Here is a 20436-nt window from a genome sequence, read left to right as displayed (position 1 = left end):
GCTGCAGTGGGTGAAAACAACCCGCCTATAATGGTAAAAATCCACCCATTCATTTTTTTATAATCCTAATAAATCATAAACAGTCTCTCCAAACAAGCGGTTCCAGATTTCTCCCTATTATGACATCATACTAGGAAAAGTCCCGCCCATTTGTGATGATCTCTACCCTATTAGCATAGACACAGCCCTGAGTGAGAAGCAGCAGTCCGCCATTACTGTTTTCTTGCTGATTGCTTCTGAAAGATGGATCGATGCCAACGCTACACAGAATCTCTTGGATTACAATTTGCAACTAGATGGATGTACTGTTACTTCCTCTATCGTCAAAAATCTGGGTGTTATATTAGATAGCAACTTGTCTTTTGAAAATTATATTTCCCATGTTACAAAAACATTTTGCTTGGTTGGAACAGCAGCTACGCTAATTATGTCTCTATTTGTTTCTCTGTTTCTGCTGGGATTGACATCCCGTGGTAACTAGGATTTACACAAGCTTCAGTCTGGATCCAGAACACCTGAGAAGAGATGATGCCCAACCCCTCAGAGGACCTCAGATGATGCCAACCCTGAAACAACATACAGAACTACCACATTTTGCTATAAGTTTGATTGCATCATATAATAATTGCTGTTAATAGTGTTCATTGTCTGTTTGATTGTCTTTAATTGATTTTTTCCGTACATTTCTGCCATATTTACATTAACTGACAGTCACCACTAAGCTACTACTAAATATATTGTAGAAACTTAATTTTCTGTAAAGTTGCTTTGCAACGATTTTTATTGTGAAAAGCGCTATACAAATAACCTTGAATTGAATTGAATACTGAAGCCTGATTTGTTCACGTTTGTGTAGCTGCATGAACAACTGGCGTTTCAAGCCATCATAAGGGGAGGCCTTTGAGCTTTGAGCACCATTTTGTCAGAATTTTTCTCCTTCAGCGTGAAGATCATCTCCCCGGTGGACTCTGAAGACGAAGCAAGAAGCAATGGGACTCAACGTTCGGGCTCGAGTGATTGCACGCTGGTTCAGCTCCCGCATGCTTCACTCTCCCCGCAGCGCATCGACTCACCGGTGTATTTCACACATGAGAATCAGTGCCCCTCATCAGCTGCGAGCGGCTTGATCTCTTTCAGCGGATCTGAGGAGGAAGTTGTCCCTGATGGCTTTAATTCCGACTTTGCTGAAGAAAGAGGTTATAGCAAGCTTCCCCTCTCGAAGAAGCAGTCGCTGCTCATCTCTGCCCTCCATCGGCCCTGGGTTTGAAGGCCCATGCAGCGCACCCATCTAAGCCCTGCAGGACCACCTCTGCTCTTGAGGGCAGGGCTTATTCAGCAGCTGGCCAGGCTGGCTCTGCGCTTCACATGATGGCGGTGGTCCAAGTTTTCCAGGCCAAACTTCTCCTCACGATGGACGAGTCCGGCCAGAGTTCTGACGCCTTCACAGAGCTCCACACAGCAACTGACTTGGCTCTGTGAGCTACTAAGGTCACTGCGCAAGCAATTGGCAAGGCCATGGCCAATCTTGTGGTGCTGGAGTGCCACCTTTGGCTAAATCTAACGGAAATCAAGGACTCTGACAAGATAGCCTTCCTTGACTTCCCCGTCTCTCCCAAGGGACTGTTTGGCCCTGCTGTGGATGGGTTTGCTGAGCGGTTTACAGCGGCACAGAAGTCATCACAGGCCATGTGTCACTTCCTGATGAAGCGCTCCAGCTCGGCGGCTGGTACAAATCGCCAGGATGCTCCATCCTCTCAGCAACCTGCAAAACCCGCACCGCCCTCTGACCCAGCCCCAGCCTAAATCTGAGCCTGGGCTTCAGCAGCACCCTCAGATGGCTAGAAGGTCCCCTGTCCATGCAAACTACCGATGTGATAGCGGACCCACATACTCAAAAGAGAACTTCTCCTCTTCCCACTATCACGAGGGTCAGTTACCTGTCTCCTTGCGGTGACCTGCCACTCAAAAAACTCAGACCACTTGCCATCAGGCTCCAGGCTTGGAAAGCCAATCCGGATGTGTCAAGCTGGGTTCTAAAAACCATAGATCGAGGTTACTCGCTCCAGTTCGCTCGCAGGCCACCTCGCTTCAGAGGTATTATTCAAACTTCGGAACAGGACAACGATGCTCACGTTTTCCGGTCCGAAGTGCAAACTCTGCTTGCAAAACGAGCCGTAGAAACGGTCCCTTTAGCAAACAGCAAGTCAGGCTTCTACAGCCGCTACTTCCTCGTTCCCAAGAAAGATGGCTGGCTCAGGCCCATCCTCGATCTCTGGCATCTGGACCACGCGCTTATGAAACGGCCTTTCAAGATGTACGGGTGCTCTGGGACTGGACTCGCAGAGTGGCTTCGTTCTGCACTTGCTTATTGCACAGCACTATTGGATGCTTTCCCCATAGTGCACAATGCAATGGGAGATACCGTTCGAAAGGGAACACTCCGTTTACTAACGTAACCTCAGTTCCCTGAGATAAGAGAACGAGCGTTGTGTAGGCTGCTATGCTATAAGGCTGCATGCAAGTCGATGACTGTCACTATCAGTCGAAAGATTCTGACGAAATGGCGCTCAGAGGTGACTTATATAACAGTCGGCTCCTCCCCTTTTGGCTGGTTGAAGCGCCATTTGTTTGTGCAGCTGCACGAACGTGAACAAATCAGGTTTCAGTATTTAGAGTAAACATGAGTTTACCCCATAGCGTTCAACGCAACGCTGGTTCCCTTATCTCAGGGAACCCTGGTTACACATTAGTAACCAGAGCAATTTCTAGACTAAATCCAGCAGAAGTATGGAAGAATATGGTAGTGATATTCAATTTGAAATGTAATCGGGCCTATGCAAAATGCCAATGTAAAATGTGTATAATGTATAATATGTAAAATGGTATAATATGTAAAATGGCAATGTATTTCTGTATTAAATTTACTATATGTCCAACGTTTTGGTGAAAATTAAAATTAAATTATATAATTTACATTTGCCATTTCCTACAGTAGTTTTAATATGTAAATTAAATACATATTTTAACACTTTATAAGTTGCAAAACTGAAATGAAAATGTATTGATTATATATGTTTAACATGTCTAAGCAAAAAATGCAGCAAAATTATAATTTAAATGCTATTTTTCCTTGTTTTAGTTCTTACATAAAATTTTGAACCTATTCAGCTATTTCAAAAGACACAAATATCAAGATACATATCGTCAAAGACTTAAAATATTCTGTAATTTTTTAGCTTAAGTCTATTGCCCAATCCTGAAGTTTCATTTTGTTAAGCATTTTGCTGAAGTGTGGGCAGGCCATCAATTCATGTTCACCTCCATGGAGCCCGTTGAGGAAAATCACTTTTCAGAGATGCTCCAGTGAGATCAAGACAGCATTACTCAGCTCAATGTATAATGCACACACTCACAGAGCATCAGCCGTATGACAGCCCAATTACAGCGTCTGCCAGAAAGAGCTAATCGCTGCATCTCAATGACACTATCTGACTCACGGAGAGAAAGATGGACAGAGAGAGAGATCATGAGAGAGATCATGAGACCATGTAAATCAGGCTGAATTGAACAGCAAAGCAAAGCAAGATGAACATAAAATAAAGAAAAATGCCATCAAAGGCAAACGTTAAAGTGATTATCCCACAGATAAGGAGTGCTCTTAGGCACAGAGAAGAGTGGCTTGTGACTGTGTATATACATTATATACTAAGTATTCATTTGATGTGTTTTGGCACGGAGTTAAGGATACAGACCTGCTTGAGGACACAGTATGGAATTCCCCTGTACACATTGGCAGAGTATCAGACATTAATCATCAGACACCCACTGTAACTAAACTGCAACACATTTAAAGTGGTTTGAACAATAAATAGCATCTTTTTAAACTAGATAAGACTTGGAAAAATACAGCTGAAATGTATAAAAGCAAAGGAAAAAAAAAAATTCATGCCAAAGCCATACAAAATTATTTTTCATGAATGTGACCTGTAGTATTTGTTTTGCACATGTTTGCTCATAGAAAAATGGCAACAAATTAAGTTTTTTTCCCCCTGAATGGTGCATTTCTACAACAGGGTCACCCATATTCACAAAACAGATCCCACTCAGTAAAGCATGGATAAATTACTCCAAATGATTGATTATTAGATAAACATGCTCACATTTAAGTAACGTAGAGAACATATTCAAATTTGAAATGTACTCAATTAATATTCAAAGAAATTCAATAGGTAATGGAATTATAGTAAAAAGTCATCCACACTGGTCCATAAAATGAAAGTTAATTTATTAATTATAAATAATCAAACCATCAATAATTAAATAATCAAAACCAATCAAACCATCATTCAGATGCACTTCACTTAATTTACTTCTTTACATTTAAATTCTAATTGCATTTCTGCAATCTATTAGCTACTTAAGTTTGAATTCCATTTAGATTTTCAAATTGGCATTAAGCATTCTCATTTTGGGTTTTGAATGGTACACGAATGAGTGCTCGTATTTTTAATTGTTGAATAGTGTATTGACCTACAAAAACATGTGCAGAACTAGTACAAAAACGAAAGCATGAAGGTCCATCCCTACACATAACTGTCACCGAAACATATAAAATGAGACTGTATGAATTAATACAATTTAGCCACCAATTTGCCAAAACGTAAGATTTTGCCATGAGATTGTGTTGGTTTCCTAGTACCTAAATGAACCTTGCCATTTAACATTACAATGCAAAATCCTACAGAATATCCCTTGTTGGTTTAAAGTTAAATACTACAACATGAAACTAAAAAAATGGGGAAAAAATTTTCACCAGAATTGGTTAATATCATTAGTCAGTTGCCTAAAAACCCTTTTCTTACGTTGGATTCCCAAAGAACTCTGAACTTCCTCCACAGGCAGCGGCTGCTCTTATGCGATACATCTGCAGAATAAATATTGAAAGATTTCTAAAAACAAATCCTGTAATGAGAGCTGTAACATGAAGACATCTGCAAGATGGACCTTAAAAAGAGCAGCGGACAATCAGAGCAGAGGGAAGCATGTGCTACTCAAAAGCCACCAGAAGGGGGAGATGAAGGCCAGAGAAGCTAGTCTGCAAACACGACAGCAAGTATCTACCAGACACCTGCTCCATGTGAAGCACATACAGTAAGTACCGTCACTCTCCTCTGAGCCTCCTGCTTTGGACCTTAATGTCACTAGCTGGATTCACCACACAGTGCGCTCTGTAATAGTGATCCTGGAGTCTTTTCCAAAGTTCACAGCATCTCAACAGGGTACTATTACCTAAGAGATAACAAAAAAGGGGACATTACATATGTGTGCATAAGTGCTGGCATGAAAATTTAGAGCCAACTTGTACACAGGACCTCTGGACACTTTAGCCACATGTAAAAATGACTGCATGTCATTGCATTAGATAATGAGATAGCAAACCAAATGGCATTTATTTGAAAGAAACATAGCACAGGCAAACTTCTCGAGCAAAACATTCACAAAAAGCAGCATGTTTCGTTTTAAATGGCAAAACAATAGATCTAGGTTTGAAAATGAAGAAAAAAGTATTGTGTCGCTTTGTGTTTGTGAAACATGATGTTGTGAAACATCAAAGGAATAGTTCCCCCAAAAATGAAAATTTCCTGAAAATGTACTCACAATCAGGCCATCCAAGATGTAGATGAGTTTGTTTCTTCATCAGATTTGGAGATATGTAGCATTCCATCACTTGCTCACCAATGGATGCTCTGCAGTGAATGGGTGCCGTCAGAATAAGAGTCCAAACAGCTGATGAAAACATCACAATAATCCAGCTCTCTCCAGTCCATCAGTTAACATCTTATGAAGCCAAAAGCTGTGTGTTTGTAAGAAAAAAATCCATCATTACTTGTGGATTATTGTGATGTTTTCATCAGCTGTTTGGACTCTCATTCTGATGGCACCCATTCACTGCAGAGGATCCATTGCTGAGCAAGTGATGGAATGCTACATTTCTCCAAATCTGTTCTGATGAAGAAACAAACTCTAATTTTCAGTAAATTTAATTTTTGGGTGAACTATTCCTTTAATTAGCACATGTTTGCAGTAGAAAAAAAAATGGAATCTAGAATTCGATATTTGATCATTTGATTCATAAGATTTTCATGGTCACTGTGAAAATTTTTTTCACTGCTTACCCAGAATGCACAGTCCATCCTGTGCACGAGTTATGGCAACATTGACCTGATTTGGATCAGTGATGAATCCAAGTCTTTTTCCAAGCCAGGCTTTACTTGGTCTGTCGCTTTCTATATCAGATATGGAGCAGGAGCGCACAGTAGAGACGATCACATACAGCCACTCACTTCCTGTACACAGCGATTTACATTCAGAGCATTAAACTTTCTGTTCTGTTTTGACAATCGTTATTTACAAAAACAAAGTTTAAGAGTGGGAAGGAGTCTCAAATACAATAAAGGCACTTACACAGAGAACAGAAAACCAGTTAAAACAAAAATAAACATGCATAATAAAAATCTAATCAAATAAAAGCTTTCCTAAAAATATATGGTAAAATTTAAATAAAGACTGGATAAAGAGACTTTAATTAGAATTCTAAAAGGTGAATAATCAGAATAACACACCTTGGCTTTTCATAATTGTGCAAACAGTGACATTTGCAATACCACTCTTCTCGGCTGTCTTTTTGATTTCTGATACCTGTGCGTTGTAAGGGGTCAGAATTGCAATATCCTCAGGTGCCACACCTGACTGCTCGTTCAGCTCCAGTTTTCAGTATTCCTTTATAAAACTCTTCTGAAGGAAACCTGCAAATTTCTTCATGCTAACAAATGTGTGCATTTGTTAGAGACAAAAGCAAAATGAAAACTTTGTTAGACTTTTTACAGAATGTTTTCTATTGCTATTTGAGGGAGGATCTTAGCGCATTTATCAGTTATTTTACCATTCTGTACTGTGTGTCCAGCATTAAGGCCAGATCCATGTAGCGTTCAAACAGAGACTGCTGCATGCCCATCTTTTTCACGAGGGCACACTGCACTATCGGCCGTATCTGTTGATGATCGCCCAGCAAAACAATCTGAAAATTTTTTTTTAAAAAGTGACAATGACTTGTTTTATTTTTATTTTAAAACAAAGACCCTCTAACACTAGCGTTCCCTATTCTTTTTCTATTCTATCTACTTGTTTTTCTTTTTATTTATTATAAAATAAAAACCTTGCTACGTGTACCGTGTTAGGCTAACCGAGACTTGTCACATCACTTACATATTATTGCCCTTTTGTTGGTTTTTATTGCTTCTATTGTCCTCATTTATAAGTCACTTTGGATAAAAGTGTCTGCTAAATGACTAAATGTACATGTAAATGTCTTGCAGAATGGATTAGTGTGCACATCTGTCCATAAGTCTTCTGCTTACTTCATCTAGATGTATATTACCTTATTATTATTATTTTTTTTAAATACAATTTTTTATTGAAAATTTCTTAATGTACTGAGTTTTAAAAATGTGTGAAACAGTATGCATTATGCAAAAAACATTAGAAACGGTAGTATGGTGCTTTCTTGTTGGATAATATATATTTTTTTATTCCAACTTTGTCTGAACAAAAGATTTGTCAAGAAAGACACATTAAAGGATGTTGTTGATACTTCAGACAAGAAATAAAAGGCCAATTTGAGCACATTGCATTGTGGGATTCAGTCTTCCATGCAGTGAGTTCATCTGTATGCAGTGTACCATATATATGTGCTATGCTATTCTTAACAAAGCCATTGTTTTTGCTCTATAGCTCCAACTTTGTCTGAACAAAAGATTTGTCAAGAAAGACACATTAAAGGATGTTGTTGATACTTCAGACAAGAAATGAAAGGCCAATTTGAGCACATTGCATTGTGGGATTCAGTCTTCCATGCAGTGAGTTCATCTGTATGCAGTGTACCATATATATATGTGCTATGCTATTCTTAACAAAGCCATTGTTTTTGCTCTATAGATTATCAGAGTGTACTGCGGATTATAAAAATGGCACTGTATAGGGAATTACAATTTTCAACAAATAATTGGACCAAATGGCTAAAGGCACTACATAGGGAATAGGGGCAATTTTGGACAGACTTTGAGACAACCTGCTGCAAATGGCACAAGTCTCTTCCATCTGACAGAATCTCTTTGGTTTTGTTTGAAAACTGATGATGATGATGATGATGTCATCCCAGCACTCACCTGCTTTGGATTGTTGGAAACTAATGGGATGAAGGCCTCTGGTTCTGTTGCCATGGCACATTCATCAATGAGAATCTGCCGGAAATCCATGACCGCCAGGATTTCAGGTTTTAACGCTGATGAGCAGGTGCACAACACTACATCATACTTCTGAATCTCATGCTTATGAGCTTCCTTCAACAGTTTCCTGTAGCTGCAAAGTCACATTTACCACATTACCAGAATGATGATAGCAATGACAGAAACACTGCGTTGTAGAGTAATAGCTCATATAGGATAAATTCAATGCTCTTACTTTTTCTGGCATATCTTTATATTGGATATATCACTCTGATTTTTTCTTAATGCCTCACAATAAATAATCTTACTTTTCTCTCATTCATGCATCATTGTGGCAAGCCTCTGAATGCAAAAAAAATACAGAAATTTTACTCACGTCTCTACTTCATCCTCTGTTAATTTGTACTGTTCAAATTTAGTAATTTCTTCCGAAAAAGGATTCTCAGGTTTACGAACAAGGTACATTAGTGTAATATTCCTGCAACAAAATCAGACGTTTAATGGGTATATTCACACACTATTTGTTGTGATGTCTGTAATGTGGGTTCAAAGGTCCACCACTGGTAGACAGTATCACTTTCACATTCAAAGATAATTTATGCCTTCCATAAGTTGTGTAGATGTACATTTCTAAAACCCAAAAGTGTAATAAAGGTATTGTACCAGCTAATTAGCCATGTTTTCCTTATTCTTAATAAAAATGAATATTTAGCCTCTCAGAAATCAAGATATTGACATTATTTTTTGATGTGAATATATAAAACGTACATTTCTAGTTTCAACATTTTTTGTTCTACAGACTATGATAAGTACACATGCAAGTACTGTATATATAAACATTTGGTTTTCAACCACTAAAAATGGGTCAAATTCAACAATTTGCATGTGGAGCCACATTGAGGTCCCCATATATCTGGGATAGAACTATATGTGGTCTTAAAAATGAAGACACCAAAAGAAAAAGGATCTAAAAGGATATTGAGATATCTTTAAAATTTCTTGAGTTACAGGCATGCCATCTTTGGAAAAAGAAAAAAAGTGTTTTTTTTGTTTTTTTTTCATTTTTGAATGGTCACTATTGGCATATAATACAAGGATTGCTGAAACAGATTTTTAACAGGTTTTACTAATAGACCTAGTAATCTCTGTGTAAAAAAATAATAATTATGCTGCCATCTTTCTAAAGTAATTTACCGCCATGCAATTTGGCTCCAAAATCTTTTGAACCCGTCTACAAAATAGTGGCTCTTACTTGAGCTCCTCTTTTGGTTTTTCATCCCTGAGGGATTTGCGGCAAAGCTTTAGGTCACTGCCTGTATAGGGAAATTCACGCATTTCCATCTGGTCACAGTAGATTCTCAGAGGCTTTAGGACTCCCTTGAGTTTCAACAACTGCTCTGGGACACAAGATCAATGGGTCATGTAAGTACAGTTTATCAGGTAAAACAGAGCCTGAAACATACTCTATGCATGCATGAAAATGCCAATGCTTCAAACAAGTTTGATTTTATTTGTCATTGCACTTGGTACTATCGTTCCCTTAGGAACTTAGTTTTATCCCCACCAAAGTAAAACAAGAATGATGGAACTGCACTGGCCAAACATTTGTGCCTTGTATACAGTAAGTTTCTGGCTTCCTTATAAAAACTCAATTAATTCTAAAATTGTATAAACAATCAGACTAAGGTATATGCTATATATTAAAAAAGACCACCAAACACAATTCACCTGCAACAATGTCCACAGACTTGTTGGAAGGTCCACAGTAGAGGATGGCAGGCCTTTTGGGAGGTTTCTGATCAGGGTTTGCTTTGAAAGATTTGGAAGAGGCCAGAAAGTCTTGGTTCTTCTTGAAATACCAGTAAACAATGTGAATACCAACCACTGTTTTCCCAGTACCTGTGGATGAAATATCATATGAGTAAATTTCTTCAGCATTTTCCACAACACATCTCCATTCCCAAGACTGCAAATGAGTCTGATTATTAGTCAGTATAGATTTTTGCATTTTCTGACACTCTACTCACAACAGTGAACAAAATGAGCCTGCAATGGACAAATCTGTGAAATCAAATATCAGTTTGTGACATTTAGTGAATTGCTTAATACTGAAACTAAAAAAAGTGACCTTGCAAAGTTCTACAACAATTACTAAAGCAACTATATTATTACTACATATGTATTTTAAACAGTACCTGGTGGGCCCTGGATCACAGTGAAAGGTTTCTTCACAGCCTCCTCAACAGCTTTCTGCTGGCTCTTATTCAGACATGGCAGCTTCAGGTTTTCATCCACATTGTCCAAGTTGATATTTTCATATGCCTCTAAGACAAGAAGGTTTCCACCACATTAAAATAACAGTTACATAAGATATCCATAGACCAGACCAGACACAACAGTATTGTAGAGGTTTTCATTCATTCCAATTTTTTTTTAATTAATAGTAGGTTTTGTAAAGAAATTAATGTGTAGGCAAAATTTATATTGCAGTTATCTTTGCATTTTACTCATGTCTTTAGTTCAGTTCATTTTTACTGATATGCATTTAGTTCAGTTTAATTTTTCAGGAAAGGCACATCAAGAGTAGTTCCAGACAGGTCTGACTGTGTTACACAATTACATATCACTTATTACTCATTATTAATTTCAAAGTTCCTTACAGCCTACAAAAACATGATAAATGTCTTGTAATGAAATATCTAGGTGGTATTCCAGAGAGCTGATTATGTGACATAGGTTTAAGGTTAAGTAAGTATCATGGATCTGCATTCAAACATTTTCTATAATGTATTTCTATAATAAAAATACATGTGTGATATTAATTAGCATCCAACAAACAATATAAATCTTATTCTCTGTGATTAAAGATTAAATGAAAAATGATTGTATAACCACTACATTAGATGGCGATGTGCACTAAGTATGTAAATGCCCATTGACAAAAAGAGAAAATAGTAATATGGCTTGCTTTTTCTTAGTGTTTGTTTCCATAGTTACTCGTCAGTTCATTGCTCTGTTGAGAATGTCTTGTGTGTTAACAGTTAATATACTCTGAATTGACTGAACTTACTCCCGGACACATTTTTGGAACCAGCACACCTCAAGTAAGCAAGGTTTGGGTTAATCAACCGAGAGTTCAGGGTATATGTGATGGTAAATTAACCTTGCTTTCTGGAATAATCCCTGAACAATGAGGTATGTTATAAGGTGTGGTAGCTGTAGTATAAGTGTAATAATTGACTCCAAGCCTTGATGAATACAATATTGTTTGTAATTTGCTTCTAATAAAAAAAATAACTAGAATGTCAATATATATCATTATTGTGAAATTAAATTACTCATTTCGTGAAATATGCTAGCTAGCTGCCATGTTGCTGCACTTACTAGCATTCAGTTCTTCAAGTCGTTGATTAGTGGCGACATTCTTCACCAGGTTATTAGCCCGTTTTAAGTTTTCAATCACATGTTCTCTGACCCTGCAAAAAGACAGCATTAGCATATGTATAATTGTGTATAAATCTGAAATGCATCAGCAGGATGAACATCACTCACAAATACGGAATTTTTTTGGGAATGACCTCAATGGTGAAGTTTGTTCCCTGTTCAAAAACCTTGGGTGGAATGTAACTCATAGATATTTTCGGGTATTCCAGAGAGCTGATTATGTGACATAGGTTTAAGGTTAAGTAAGTATCATGGATCTGCATTCAAACATTTTCTATAATGTATTTCTATAATAAAAATACATGTGTGATATTAATTAGCATCCAACAAACAATATAAATCTTATTCTCTGTGATTAAAGATTAAATGAAAAATGATTGTATAACCACTACATTAGATGGCGATGTGCACTAAGTATGTAAATGCCCATTGACAAAAAGAGAAAATAGTAATATGGCTTGCTTTTTCTTAGTGTTTGTTTCCATAGTTACTCGTCAGTTCATTGCTCTGTTGAGAATGTCTTGTGTGTTAACAGTTAATATACTCTGAATTGACTGAACTTACTCCCGGACACATTTTTGGAACCAGCACACCTCAAGTAAGCAAGGTTTGGGTTAATCAACCGAGAGTTCAGGGTATATGTGATGGTAAATTAACCTTGCTTTCTGGAATAATCCCTGAACAATGAGGTATGTTATAAGGTGTGGTAGCTGTAGTATAAGTGTAATAATTGACTCCAAGCCTTGATGAATACAATACTGTTTGTAATTTGCTTCTAATAAAAAAAATAACTAGAATGTCAATATATATCATTATTGTGAAATGAAATTACTCATTTCGTGAAATATGCTAGCTAGCTGCCATGTTGCTGCACTTACTAGCATTCAGTTCTTCAAGTCGTTGATTAGTGGCGACATTCTTCACCAGGTTATTAGCCCGTTTTAAGTTTTCAATCACATGTTCTCTGACCCTGCAAAAAGACAGCATTAGCATATGTATAATTGTGTATAAATCTGAAATGCATCAGCAGGATGAACATCACTCACAAATACGGAATTTTTTTGGGAATGACCTCAATGGTGAAGTTTGTTCCCTGTTCAAAAACCTTGGGTGGAATGTAACTCATAGATATTTTCGTGATCTGAAATGTAATTTTGTTTTGATTGTCTCCATTCTTTGGTTTCTTTGGTTTGGTGGTTACTGCATGTGCAACCCATGTAAAAGGTAGTGAACCCTGCAGGTCTAAAATTTCAGAACTATCCAGATGTTTTGGATCACTCTTACTGTTCTTCAGTTTCTGATCTCTTAGTCTGATGCACAAGAAGCAGTTACTAAGGTCAAATTCCAGAGACCACTGTTTTTTCTGAGTCTTTGTCAGATAAAAGAACCCTTGGAGATTTGTTTCATCTCTATTCCATGTTATACAAACACCCTCCAAGATGATGCTGTTATTTTCTTCCAAAGCATTGTAAGCGGTGTCTATCTGACATAGTTGGCTCCAGATGTTCTGGTACTCATTGTAGCTTTCATAGAAAGGCTTTGATGCATTGCACACTGTTTTGGAAAAACAATCAATAGGGTTTCTTGTGTGCTCCAAACAGATCTCAAAACATTGATTAACACTGAGAAGTTGAACTACAGGAACTGGAAAGCCATCTTTGAGTTCAGTCCCAAGCTGCACCTGAACAACCGTGCCTAACTTCAGCTCCATGGTTAGTTCCTTATAATGGCGTTGTTCTGTTGAACAAGCCTCATTTGTCACACTTTCCTTTTCTTCGTCCTCCCCTTTTTTCATGTCTCGGAGGCATTGCTCAATCTTAACCCAATCCTGCTGTTTCACAGCAGATACCAGTCTTTTCCACAAGTTGCTTGACACTGATGTCACATTCTTCATGGGCTTTAACGGATACGAATTCTTGAATGATTCACTGAATGAATACACTCTTCTCTTCCAATGAAGGGTCATGGCGTTCTTTTCCTTCTTGTAATTTGGCTGATCCACAACTTTAAGTTGCTTGTACATGATGGTGATGACGTCTAACTTAGAATGTAGTGGGAATGATATTGTGAATTCATGCCCCTGTGGAGTGAGCTGGTCCACCACCGCAAGCTTAACCACATCTTTGGGTTCAAACTGAACCTTTTTTAGTCTCAACACCAGAGCATCATACTGCTCTTCTGCATCCATGCCAGTTTGGCAGAACCTATTGATTTCAACTTGAGTGTAGTCAGCTTGCTTTAGGATCTCCTTAGACAGCATGGTGTGCAGAAGTCTCTGCAAGATAAGGTCCAGATAACGCCTCATAGGAGATGACGCCCAGGTGTAGGCGTTCAGCCGTAAATCATAGTGACCCAACCTGGAATCCGTTGAGGAACATGACCGAAGGATGACAGCTTTCTTCTGAATGTCACGAAACTCCCGCACCATAGGGATAAGTGTCGGATGGATTTCATCCGAAAAAATTAACTGCATCAGATTATAATAGTCTTTGCTCTGTGCAAACTCTTCCATCTTTTGAAATATGGATGTGAATATGTTAAATGATATGCCATTGTGCTCCATATTTTCATATTGTGGATTGGACCAAACATGCTCTTCACTATGTTCAGTATCTACTTCACAGATATTTGAAAAGTAAGGCGACATGGGAATTAGCTCAACGTATTTCTTCTTAAACTGAGTTAGTTGTTCTGAGTTCGGCTCCCTGTGGCACCTCAGTGGTGTGAGATCTCTTGTGACACCTGTAGATATGAGTTCTTCAGCTGCAGCACTATTGTAGAGATTCATTAGTTCCTCCACCATTGCACGAGAGCAACTTTGCCCTGCCTGCCTCCCAAACAGCCATCCATCTTCCAGCCTGCATTTTCGGTGCTCTTCGGAGAAACGGTAAGCGACAGCTACACAATCCTCCACGCAAGAGAACCGCAGAGGCTCAGTGTCATCCAAGCAGTACTTCTGAATAATTTGGTCAGCCTCTTCGTATGACATCCGTCTGTCAGATATAATCAGGGTTTCAGCAAAATCAAAGTTTAGTATATTGCTTGTTTTCTTGTCAATGTCTATCAGCAGGGATATGGCTTTCCGTTTCTTTTCAGGCAAAACACTCAAGTGGTCATTGCTCAGCTCTCTTGAAAACATGAAGGTCACGTCTCCCTTCTCTGGAGTGTAAATTGTTTTGCCACGCAGTCTAGCGAATTGGTCTTGCTCGCTATCTTTGGAAATGCAACTTGCGACGTCTGTAATGTGAATACCAATCTGATAGCGATCACAGTTAATTTCACTCACACTAATGGCGTCATCCAGGTCTTCAGCTGTAGGTGGGTCAATGGTGAAAGTGATAATGTCACACAAATTCATCCTGTCTAAAGCCTTATCGTCTTCAGGTTGTAGTTTGAATGGTGGAGGTGTGTCTTTACAGCCAAGTTCAATGTCTAGCATTTCATCCAAAGCATCACACTCTGGAATTACATTTGTAACCACTCCGAGAGGGTATGTTTTCCCATGTTCCCATTTTATAACCTTGACTATCAACATTTGATTCTCAGCAATATTTACAAATTCCTTTCTGACCCAGTGTCCACACTTGTATTGTCGTAGTTCAACTATCCCCATGTCAGGCTTTGTTTGAACTGTTCGTATTCTGGTCATGTGTTTGTTAACAGGTGTAACAAGTTTTGGGTTGCCTTCCACCATCTTACAGATGAAGGTTAGGGAGTTTTCATCTCTATTTATTAGTCCGACAACCCTCCCTTTTAACACTTCACCTTCCTGCGGACACTGTTCTCTGTTCAAGATCTCTACACAGACATCATCTCCAGGAAAAGACCTGCCCACATTTTCTCTTCCAGAGATTTTGATACAGAGTGTTGGTTCGTCGAGAGGCCTGGCATACGCCTTATTGTGTCTTTCCATTACAAGTTTACAGTGTTTGAAAACATCTGGATTGGTATTCAAAAGTTCTTCAATATCTTTCTTGCAGAGTTCCTCATCAAATTCAGAGTCAGACTCCAGACTTGTACATTCATAGAGGGTTTTGCAAACGGTCTTGGAGTGATTCTCCTCTGCGTTGCTGCTGCTAGCAGAGTCACTCTCTTCTGATACAGAGGTATCCATGTAATTATTTTTGGATGTGCACCTGCAAACAGAAATTGAGATATTAGGCACTTAATGTCAGCATGAAATGAAAATTTACCATGATCTTTTCTGTAAATGCATGATCTTAAGGTTTTTGACCAGGGAACGTACTCAGTTACTAACATAACCTCGGTTCCCTGAGATACGGGAACGAGTACTGCGTCTGCTAAGACGCTATGAGGAAAACTCCTTTTTCTCTGAAGCCTTTTCAATAACGCAGTGTAACTGCATGGCCATTGGTTCGTGCAATGAAACAAAAAAACGAACCAATGGCTCAGCAGCGGAGCTGCACGAGCCTATGGCGATGAAGCCCGCCAGAGCCCGCCAGAATGGGTGGGGCAATCTGGCTATATAAGCAGCCATTTCGCCATAGGATCCTCAGGTTACTTCGACTGAAGCGATGACTGAGTCGTGCGGCCAGCAACGCGGTACTCGTTCCCGTATCTCAGGGAACCGAGGTTACGTTAGTAACTGAGTACGTTCCCTATCGATACTTCATTCGTACTGCGTCTGCTAAGATGCTATGGGGAACTACTACAATCCCGCCGCGCTATGCTAGAGAAACGACCAATACCTGACTTGCCTTAAGCACCCAAGGGGGCTCAGAGGAACCAAGTATTTTGCAGGGAAGCCCCGCAGGAGGCAATAGGGCCAAGCTCACAGTGGTCGGCCCGGCCTTGAGTAATCGTTCCAAGAGAAAATGGTACAGCTTCGGAACTCAGTGAGGGCCAAGAGTGTACAGGTACAGGTACACTGGTTGTCATGTGACAAGAGTGAGCCCTTTTATGCAGACAGAACCCGTCCAGATTATAAAACCTGGCAAATGTGGTCAGCGAGGCCCAGCCAGCCGCCGTACAAATTTCTGCAATGGACACACCGCTAGACCAAGCCCAGGAAGAGGCGACGCTTCTAGTTGAGTGGGCTCTTACTCCCACGGGGTATTGTAGGCCCAAAGAAGAGTACGCTAGCGCAATAGCATCAATTATCCATTTGGAAAGTCTCTGCTTCGTGACCGGAAACCCTTTGGTGTGGCTGCCGAAGCATACAAAGAGCTGTTCCGACTGCCTGAACGGGGCGGAACGCTCAATATAAAATATAAAAACGCCCTGAAGGGGCAGAGTAAATTCAACTCTTGCTCTGAAGAAGGAAGCGCCGACAGAGTTATTACCTGTGCTCTGAACGGAGTAGAGTGCACCTTAGGTATGTAACCATGCCTTGGTTCCAGGACGACTTTAGAGTCGCTGGTCCCGAATTCTAGGCAGGTGGGGCTCACAGAGAGCACCTGCAGATCTCCCATATGCTTTACCGATGCTAACACCAGTAGCAGAGCGGTCTTTAGGGGACGAAGGTCAATGTACTGTAGCGGCTCAAAGGGAGGGCTCCTTAGAGCTCTCAACACCGTGGGCAGATCCCATATAGGGACGGTGACGGGGCGAGGCGGGTTGAGCCTCCTAGACCCCTTAAAAAAATGAACAACTAGGTTGTTTCTGCCCACCGATTGGCCAACTATAGGAGCGTGAGAGGCTGCTATAGCTGCTACATAGACCTTTATCAGAGATTTGTCGCAGGAAATTGGGTCTGCGCCGCGGGCTGTACACCAGGCGGAGAAGACAGACCATTTAAGGGCATAGAGGCGTCTCGTAGACGGTGCTCTAGCCTGAGAGATTGTATTTAGTACGCTCTCTGGGAGGTCCGCAGACTCCCATCGAGAGGCCAAAGGTGTAGAGCCCACAGCTCGGGCTGGGGGTGCCATATCGTTCTGTTCGCCTGAGAAAGGAGGTCCTGTCTCAGGGGGATGGGCCTCGGGGCTGCTGAGAGCAGCCGAGACAGCTCTGCGAACCAGTTTTGGTTCCTCCAGAGTGAGGCCACTAACAGAACCTTGTGTTTCTGTTCCCTGATTCGCCTGATTACCTGTGGGATCAGGGCGACCGGGAGAAAGCGTAAAAGAGGAGGTTGGGCCAGTCGTGGGCCAACACATCCCTGTCCTTTGAAAAATAAGTTGGGCAATGAAAGTTTGAGGTGTTTCTGAGGTGAAGAGGTCAACCTCTGCCTTTCCGAAGATCTCCTAGACTCTTTGAACCGTTTGTGGGTGGAGCATCCACTCTTCTGAGGGGACCTTGCTCCGAGATAGCATGTCTGCTCCTTGGTTCAACCTGCCCGGCACATGCGTTGCTCTCAGTGAACGCAAGTTGAGCTGAGCCTATTCCAAGAGGCGCTTCGAGGAGAGACCGCCCTGGCGATTTATATAGGACACCAGCGTAATGCTGTCCGAGCGGACTAAAATGTGGTGTCCCCTTAGGTCTGGCAGAAAGGTGTGAAGGCCCAAACATACTGCCAGCATTTCTAGGGAGATGATGTGAAGCCGACCTTCCTCTTTCAACCAGTGGTCGAAAGCCGGTTTGCCGACGCGCAGCGCTCCCCAACCTGTGTTGGAAGTATCTGTCGAGACCACCTTCCTCTCTGCAGACCATTTTCAGGTGCACGCCCCGTTCCATCCACTGAGGGTCTTTCCAAAGGGCCAGAGCTGCTACGCAGGCCTGGTCCACCTTGATACGAAGGCATCTGATACGCCAGGTATGGGACGGAACTCGTGGTTTCAGCCAGTACTGAAGGGGCCGCATGCGAAGCAGGCCCAACTGAAGTACCACAGACGCGGAGGCCATGAGGCTCAGCATCCTCTAAAATGCCTTGAGAGGGTGAGAGGCTCCAACGGGCCAGAGCTGCTACGCAGGCCTGGTCCACCTTGATACGAAGGCATCTGATACGCCAGGTATGGGACGGAACTCGTGGTTTCAGCCAGTACTGAAGGGGCCGCATGCGAAGCAGGCCCAACTGAAGTACCACAGACGCGGAGGCCATGAGGCTCAGCATCCTCTAAAATGCCTTGAGAGGGTGAGAGTCTCCAACATGAACGAGGCCGCGAGCTGCTGAATGGCCAGTGCACGTTCTGGCATTATTACCGCCCTTATTTGGGCTGAGTCGAGAACTGTTCCCAGGAACGATATCCATTGGCTGGGGAACAGCGCACTCTTAGCAAAATTGACCCTGAGTCCCAGGCATTCTAAGTGGCTGAGGAGGAAGGATCTGTGAAATAGTAGCTCATCCTCCAACTGGGCCAAGAGGAGCCAGTCGTCGAGGTAATTCAGAATGCGGATTCCCATCTGTCTCAGCGGGGAAAGAGCCGCATCCATGCACTTCGTAAAAGTGCGAGGAGCTAGGGACAGTCCAAAGTGAAGGACCGTGTATTGACAAAGAACCAGTCCCCTGGGCACACTTGTGAGAGGATCTGTTTCAATGTAATCATCCTGAACGGCCGTTTCATGAGGGCGCGGGTTCAGGTGCCTGAGATCGAGAATTGGCCGTAGGTCGCCATCCTTTTTGGGGATGAGGAAGTAGCGGCTGTAGAAGCCTGACACAGTCTGAGCTGGGGGAACCATTTCTACAGCTCCTATCGCCAGCAAATTCATCAACTCAGAGTGCAGGACGTGTGCATCTTAGCTCTAAACCGAGGTGGGAACCACGCTGCAGAATCGCAGGGGTCTTCCGAGCGAATTGCAGTGAATAACCTTGTTTTATTATCCCCAAAACCCAGTCTGGCACTCCGGGGATGGCCTGCCAGGCCTCAGCCCGTGTGACAAGGGGTTGGATTAATTTGAGTGGCTGGTCGCTGTACGGGGACCCCACACTCGTGATAAACAGAAGAGGAAATTTGCTCTCTTTTCAAAATGCTTTCAAAAAATGCTTCGCTAGACTTAATGCTCTCGTAGCGAGAGCAGTCAGCCCCCGTGTGTGCTGCCTCAGCGTGGGCGTGGCCCAGACGCGTCCAATCTGAAGCTGTTAGTGATGATAATCATTAGTGACAACATTCTCCTTTAATCCGCCTAAAAATATCAAACCGCTCATTAGAAGAGGGGTACTGATGATCTTTATGTGTAAACACACCGGCAGATCAAAAGTGCTCCGCGCATTCTCTCAGATCCGCTCATAGCGGACGAGGGGAGGGGTGAGGCTGCCTTCATTGAAGAAGGCGAGCCGCGAACAAAGCAGAGCGAGACATAAACTCTTGTAAGTGAGGCGCATTCAAATACGAAACTGTCAGCGATATTGAATCATTGGTGACAGCGTTCTGCTCAGATCCGCCTAGAAGGATTGAGCCGCTCGACAAATGAGAGGCACCGATCCTCACGTGTAAACACACTGGCAGATCAAAGAGCTGAGTGGAGTGTGATGCATGCGGGGGCTTTGCTGGCGTTAAATCACTCAAGCCTGATCGTTCATCCTCGCGAGCTCGCCATTTCTTCCTCCGAGTAACTGGGAGGAGAGAAACACAAAAGCAGGGGAGGCGGGGCTCAGCGACGCACACACAAATGCGAAGCTGACAGCAATAGAGGTCATTGTCGACTGCCAATGACGTCATAACCCCTCGATTTCCGGTTTTGTTTTGTAGAAAACATGGAAACACCAAAGACGCTTTAATATGTTGTGTGTTTTAATAGACCGGTGACGACTGCACAGAGTAGTATTATAACAGAACTTTCAAATGTATCTAGTATGATAAAACAGCACTGCTTT

At 41.5% G+C, this 20436-nt stretch overlaps 3 protein-coding genes across 3 annotated transcripts; all 3 read right to left on the bottom strand.

The window, feature by feature from the left end:
• Positions 1-4549: 4549 nt before the first annotated feature.
• Positions 4550-11917, bottom strand: LOC107755629 (helicase with zinc finger domain 2). Its single transcript, XM_074560236.1, is given in 12 exon segments — positions 4550-5289; positions 6177-6347; positions 6624-6753; positions 6755-6823; positions 6944-7078; positions 8226-8418; positions 8662-8763; positions 9538-9682; positions 10014-10184; positions 10481-10609; positions 11670-11761; positions 11838-11917. Coding segments are annotated over 12 exon segments (1545 nt in total). The 3' UTR covers positions 4550-5161.
• A 1244-nt stretch (positions 11918-13161) lies between these two features.
• LOC107755628 (helicase with zinc finger domain 2-like) lies at positions 13162-14157 on the bottom strand (the record flags this gene model as incomplete). Its single annotated transcript, XM_016572519.1, has 1 exon — positions 13162-14157. A coding segment is annotated over exon 1 (996 nt), but the record flags the coding sequence as incomplete, so codon positions are not given.
• Positions 14158-14335: 178 nt separating this feature from the next.
• On the bottom strand, positions 14336-15843 carry LOC107755627 (helicase with zinc finger domain 2). Its single transcript, XM_016572518.1, has 2 exons — positions 14444-15843; positions 14336-14342 (listed from the first exon to the last, which is right to left on the bottom strand). Exons 1-2 carry the CDS (start codon positions 15841-15843, stop codon positions 14336-14338), a joined length of 1407 nt encoding a protein of 468 aa, XP_016428004.1.
• Positions 15844-20436: the final 4593 nt, after the last annotated feature.

The sequence above is a fragment of the Sinocyclocheilus rhinocerous genome, unplaced genomic scaffold (genome assembly GCF_001515625.1).
Source record: "Sinocyclocheilus rhinocerous isolate Xijiao unplaced genomic scaffold, SAMN03320098_v1.1 scaffold3186, whole genome shotgun sequence".
Taxonomy (NCBI): Eukaryota; Metazoa; Chordata; class Actinopteri; order Cypriniformes; family Cyprinidae; genus Sinocyclocheilus; species Sinocyclocheilus rhinocerous.
This window is presented reverse-complemented; position numbering and strand designations above follow the sequence as displayed.